Source organism: Rhinatrema bivittatum, chromosome 8 (assembly GCF_901001135.1).
Source record: "Rhinatrema bivittatum chromosome 8, aRhiBiv1.1, whole genome shotgun sequence".
Classification (NCBI taxonomy): domain Eukaryota; kingdom Metazoa; phylum Chordata; class Amphibia; order Gymnophiona; family Rhinatrematidae; genus Rhinatrema; species Rhinatrema bivittatum.
This window is the reverse complement of record NC_042622.1, coordinates 196,037,807-196,043,806: the sequence shown is the minus strand read 5'-3', so window position 1 is coordinate 196,043,806 and position 6,000 is coordinate 196,037,807. Positions and strand designations below refer to the sequence as shown.

Below are 6,000 nucleotides of genomic sequence, written 5' to 3'. Positions count from 1 at the left end.
CTAAGACTAAGAGTATTACCTGTGCATTCTTCAGCTGTAGAATTTATTATAAAGTCGTAGTAAAAACCATTTCAAGGTAGGGGATAATACTCTAATGTGTAGGAAGGGCATAACTGAGATGTGTGGTTGCAGAGAATGCACACTCAGCTTGGGTGTACTGTGTGGTAGCAAAGGGTGGACTGATTATTCAGAAAGAGGGGGACAGAGTTGGAGAGTACAAGCCAGAGAAAGGGGCTGAACTCGATTTCCATAAGTGGTAGGTAGAAAATGGACAATGCAAAGAAAGGGGCGGAACTGAGAGTGGGGCAGAGCTGAAGAACATGAGGGGCGGAGCTCAATTCCCACAAAGAGTGTGAGGGGCAGAGTTGAGGAGTACAGGGAGGGAGTGGCTGGAACTCAAGTTGCATACTGATGATGCAGATGCAGTGCAGCTTTCCTCTTTATTACAGTTAGAAGGTAATACAAGAGTGAATTTTCACAACTTAAGAAGATTATATCATCAAGCACACACAGTAAATTGGAATGGAGATAAAATATAGTTTATTAAAATATTCTTTAATGAAAATTGTAGAAACAAGGATCAACAAACAAGCTGTAGGCGCTACTTCTTCACAGGACTAACTCAATACAGCTTTGGAGAGTTGAACCTTACTGCAACATGCGCACGTGGATTAACATAGCAACCACAGCACAGCACAGCGTATCGTCACAAACAAAATATCTTAACTAAAGACAGGCTCTATTCAAATTCTGACTGTACACACTTACAAAAATATAGAAATTAGTAGGTGCTTCATTCATTAATAGCCCCATGAAATAACTGCTGTGGGGACTGGGGCTGCTGAATGACTTGCTCATTTATGAAATGTATCTAATGAATGCTTTTCTCTCTATTTTACTTTTCCTGGTTCTCGTCTCTGGACTATAAGCTGTTTGTATCACTGCGGCTTTCCCCTCTTATGTCTGCGTGCTAACTCTTTCTCCTCTACAATTATGGGCCAGGTTTCTGGACGCTCCCTGGGATTAAGGGTTTATTCTAAAAACGCATAGCGCAATCTGAGTCGGTACTTCTCTTTAACCCATTACTTGGCCAAAAGATCACCTCTTTCTTGCTTCTCCGAAGAAAACACAGATGCTGGTAAGGGCATCAGCATGAGGTGCAAATCTAGAGGTCTCCATATAAAGCAGTTCTCTCCGATGGAGTCGGCAGGATCTGGGCATATTATGGAGATGAAATGATCCGGCCATGACCTGTTTGTCTGAAAAGGGCCAGGGACTTGAGAAGAATGAGTTATGTGCAGTGTGGGCAAAACCGTCTGCTGTTCAAGGATTTCACACACAATTTACAGACTAAATCAAAGCATGTTGGCTGAAACAATAATCAAAATGCTTCTCTATCACTATAATACTAGTCTCAAATGCTTTCTTTTGATGTTAACACCATTTAGCTCTGTAGGTCTCAAATCATATGGCCAATGATAAACATTCCGGATCTCTAGTATATTAGCTAGCGGTCCCTAAACATAGTACAATGCATGATTGCTAAAACTAAAACCACAGTGACAGGAACGATATTATCCCATTCCTACTACAAGCATACTTTACCTAAAGGAGTCATTTCATTATATGAAGCCAGCAAGGGTGCTGATAAACATGGTGCATTTTAATAATCGGAAACAAATGAGAGCTAAGGCTTCAGTGCTTCCTCCCCAATATATCTATCGTTGTCCCCATCACTCTGGTAAGAAAAAAGTCAAAGGAGGGAAAAAATAAATCTCCAAATCTGCTTGCATTGCTGCAGGCTGCCATTACCAGGGGTAATGAGGCATGTTTACGTCGCAGGCTGGAGGAACTCTGAAGTGAAGACTGCCTCCGCATAGTCCTCACACACGTCCTGCAGCTCTGCAGCCACGTCGCACAGAGCTCCTTCCAGAAGGTCTTCCGCAAGGCTAAAGGGCACAAAGCAAAAAAGGGACTCCTTTATTCCTGCTAACTCAAATACACAGGTCTCAGTTCTGCACTTGCATCTGCCAGGCTGCCAGGATCTGAGAAAATCTCATTTGGCTTTGGAAAAGAAGGGTGGGCACTATAACAGGGCAGGGTCACAGTGACCATGTCCTGATTATTGCCATCATCTGAAGATAAGTGGGAGGCAAAGCAAAGATACAAATCTTACCTTGATGTTTCTAGCTTGTGAAGCAACAGGATGTGCCGGGCTGAAATTTTCCTCAGCCGATACCAACTTTGAGAGCGCATAGTGCTACTCAATGATTTATTCTTTCAAATCATAAAATGAAACCTGCTGGCCCAGTAAGGAGTGCTTAGGCAGGAGATCCTGGCTGCTAAACTACCTTGCTACATATTAGGGGAAGACAGCAACTCTCCTGAAATATGAGAAAAACATATTGCACGCACTATTTATAGCATTTCTGTTATTGTTTTGGGATTCAATTATTCATTTATAAATAAGAGGAGAACTAGGAGTTAAAGCTCATTTTAAAATGTTAATTGCCTTAATGTAACTGTTTGTTATAAGAGGATGTGTTCAGAACACATACACACACGTTTTTTTTTACCTGCATCATACTCCTGCATAGCTTATCCCCTTATTGCTTATCTGCTTCCCATCCGAGCAGCAGGAACCCATCACACACATGCTGCAGCAGCTACACACTTTGGACCTACATCTGCTCTCATATGCAGGACAGGAGAGCAGTTTTCTCTTCTATACTTAACGTTATCCTTCCTCAGGATCTTCCACAGCACTCCCAACCCCAACTGCAACTTGAACCCAGGCTTCCCACCTCATAATAAAGAGCGCTGATTGCTAGGCCTGTTAGCCAGGCTCTCTGATGTCTGCTTTCATAGCGAGTAATCGTGTAGTCATTTTTAAATAATATACAGAAATATTGTATCTAGAGTTATCATTCAGGATATTTACCCTGCTTATTTTGCATACTGACTAAAATAAGCTCGAAAGGATCCCCGGAGATTGGGGGGGTGGGGGGTCGGGCAGACATTACCGAGTGAAGCAAAACAGGCTCTGTCTGTGTGGCTGTTACCATGGCAACCTTCATTCCCATATACCCCAACCTCAAATTCTTACGCACTCGCTGCCTTTCTAGTATCATCGCGGTCCTGTGCTAGTTTTGTTCTTCCCTGTAAACCCATTCTGTGTCTTCTGACAAAAAGATTTAATGGCCGGCCTAGCCTGGTTTGCAGCGCTCCACAAACGCAGCTTTTGCTTCCTGGAACACACAGGAGTGCGCCAGATAAAGCCAAAAGGTCCCTCTGTCAACGGGAATGCATCGCCCAGCATCAGTGGGCACTGGCCGAAAGCAACGCACAAGGACCTGGCAAAACTGTAAAAAATTTCAAAAGGAAGGAGATGCTCAGCACGTTCCCCACCCCACCCTAAATATTTCAGCTGAATTTAAATTTCTGAGATGCATGGTTGTGTTATGAAAATGAAAAGAAAAAATGTAAAAATAAAATGTAAAAAAAGAGATTCAAATCAAGGTAACATTTTGCCTGCACAGAAGTACAGTATGTAGTGCTGTAGAAATGTTAAGTAGTAGTAGTAGGCTATTCAAACAAACAAAAAAAATAACAAAAGAGCAGTTTGTACAAAATTCCTTACATTTTAGACATCAAAACCTGAAGATTTATATTCATGTCCGACTCTTCATTGGGAGTCAGAGTAAAATATCTGAGGCTCATTATCACACTTAGCTGAGCTACAAAATAAAACAGAAACTGTCAAAGCAGCACTCAGCGTGAATCAGAGCCAGAAGCAGACGTTGGATCTCTGGGTCGCCGGCTGGGATTCACTGGCATTCTGCTGATTTCCACCTGCCACTGACTGGAGGGTTTTCCATGCACCCAGATGGTTTGGCCCTTGCTATTTTCTGGCTCGCGTGAGCGTGATAACTAGCCTCTTTGCTGCTCCAGGATGGAGATTCGGGTCTGAACATAAACATGCATTCGGTTTTGATTTTGGATGTACAATAAGCAATTCTGTATTGCGTTCATAAACTGCTCTTTTAATATAATTCTTCATCCTCTACGATAAAAGTGTAGCAGACTCCCCATTGATCACATGTTAGGAAACAGGGGTTGCCATGACAGCTTTTTTGAATGGCCAGAAGTGTCACCTGGGCAGCAGGAAAAGGCAGATGCCGATTAAAGAGTTTCCCCTCCCCCTCCCAGCACAAAATGCTGCCTCTGAAAGCACAGCACACTCCTTCAAACCCTCCCATCACGCCCGATTTAAGCCATAATAGCAGCAGAAGAAACTCACCATTGTTGGTGGAGGGGGCAGGGCCGCTTAGGGGTAATAGGCTTGGGCCATGAGAGGCAAAGTCGTATAACACTGGCAGCAGGGACCCTTAACATTATCAGCAGTGCATGGTTGGGGGGGGGGGGAAGGGAAGGAATAAGCAAGGGGGCCTGGGGTGGTGAGAGAGGGGGATATGAAAGAGTGCAATGGGAGCTGAGAGTAAAAAAAAGCTGTTTTGTGCGGCTTGGAGGGCTGGGGAGGGGAAGATGGGTCACAGTAGTGACCACGAGTGAGTATTAATAGCAGGCAGCTAAGGGAGTTCACACACACAAACATACAGACTCCCTTTCTTGCTCATACACACACACATGCAGTCATATTCTCTCTCACTCACACATACAGAAACTCCCTGTACAGTCACTCACAACATACACAAACAAAAACACATACACACATAAGTGTGGAGAATGGGTATTCTACTAGAAGGTGAAGGAAGTGAGAGAGGAATGGCTGGAGGAGGGAAGAGTGAGCGATAGTGGACTGAGTGAAGATTACACTATGAAATTTAAATAAAAAGTCAATAGTAAGTTACAGGCAAGACCTTTTTATTAGACTAATTTGTTATATTTGTTACAAGCTTTTGATAGCTAAGCTCCTTGCATTTGGCCAGTGCAGAATGAGCTATGGATGATGTTACTCAAATGGATGCAAGTAAAGTGTAGTTTGGATCGTACCATCAGTGTTTATTTTCAAACACATACGGATATGGAGGTGAGTGGAGCGATCCATCAAAGAGGGTTCAGAAAGTTGAAGGAGACAAGCAGATACAACAGTAGACATTTACATCTACTGAACACCGGGTCTGGTAAGGCGTGAGGAAACCAATGCCTTTATTAAGTCCCTTTGTATTTTGTTTGAAAATGTTTGCTCATTAGAGAAGTTCTGGCAGCTCCGCTGGCTGACCTTTTCATTGTTTCTTTTCGAGTCAGAAGTAGTGAGAACTGGAAATGGACGGATGTGGTTCCTATTCATAAAAGCAGAAGTGAGAAAGTTGGGAACTATGGGCCGGTTGGTCTGACTTCTGTGCTGAGCAAATTAATGGAACTGCTGCTAAAACAGAGGATAATGCAGTTTTAAGATCTGACATTGCATGGGTTTATTGGAGGTAGATCATGTTGTTAGATGAATCTCATCAATGTTTTTAATTGGGTGACCAGAGAATTAGAAAAAAGGCAGAGTGCTAGATGTAGTGTGTTTGGATTTTAGTAAGACCTTTGACATGGTTCCACATAGGCGACTTATAAATCAATTGAGAACTCTTGGTATGGGCCCTGAAGTGACTAGGTGGGTTAGAAACTAGTTGAGTGGGACGCAACAAAAGAAGTGGTAAATGGCATTCATTACAAGTGGTGTAGCTTAGGGATCAGTTCTTGGACTGTTTCTTTTCAACATTTTAGTGAGCGACATTATGGAAGGATTGACTTTTGGCCAACGATACCAAAATCTGCATTAGCTAGGAAACTGTAAAAAAAAAAAAAAAATATGAGGAGGGATCTAGTGAAGCTCGAGGAATGGTCTAGTCTGACAACTAAGATTTAATTCTAAAAACTGCAGTTATGCATTTAGACCGCAAAAACCCAAAGGAGAGATACAGTATTGGAGGTGAAATTCTTCTAATCACGAAATAAGAATAGGATCTGGGGCAATTGTATCTGATGATC

At 42.6% G+C, this 6,000-nt stretch overlaps 1 protein-coding gene across 7 annotated transcripts in view; it reads right to left on the bottom strand.

Moving 5' to 3' along the window:
• Positions 1 to 523: 523 nt before the first annotated feature.
• Positions 524 to 6,000, bottom strand: part of KIAA0753 (KIAA0753 ortholog) — a 155,217-nt gene continuing 149,740 nt past the window's right edge. For all 7 annotated transcript variants that reach the window (XM_029612390.1, XM_029612389.1, XM_029612394.1 and 4 more), the window contains one exon: positions 524 to 1,949. In XM_029612390.1, the coding sequence (XP_029468250.1) occupies positions 1,832 to 1,949 (118 nt within the window). In that variant the 3' untranslated portion in view covers positions 524 to 1,831. The remainder of the gene's footprint in view (positions 1,950 to 6,000) is intronic.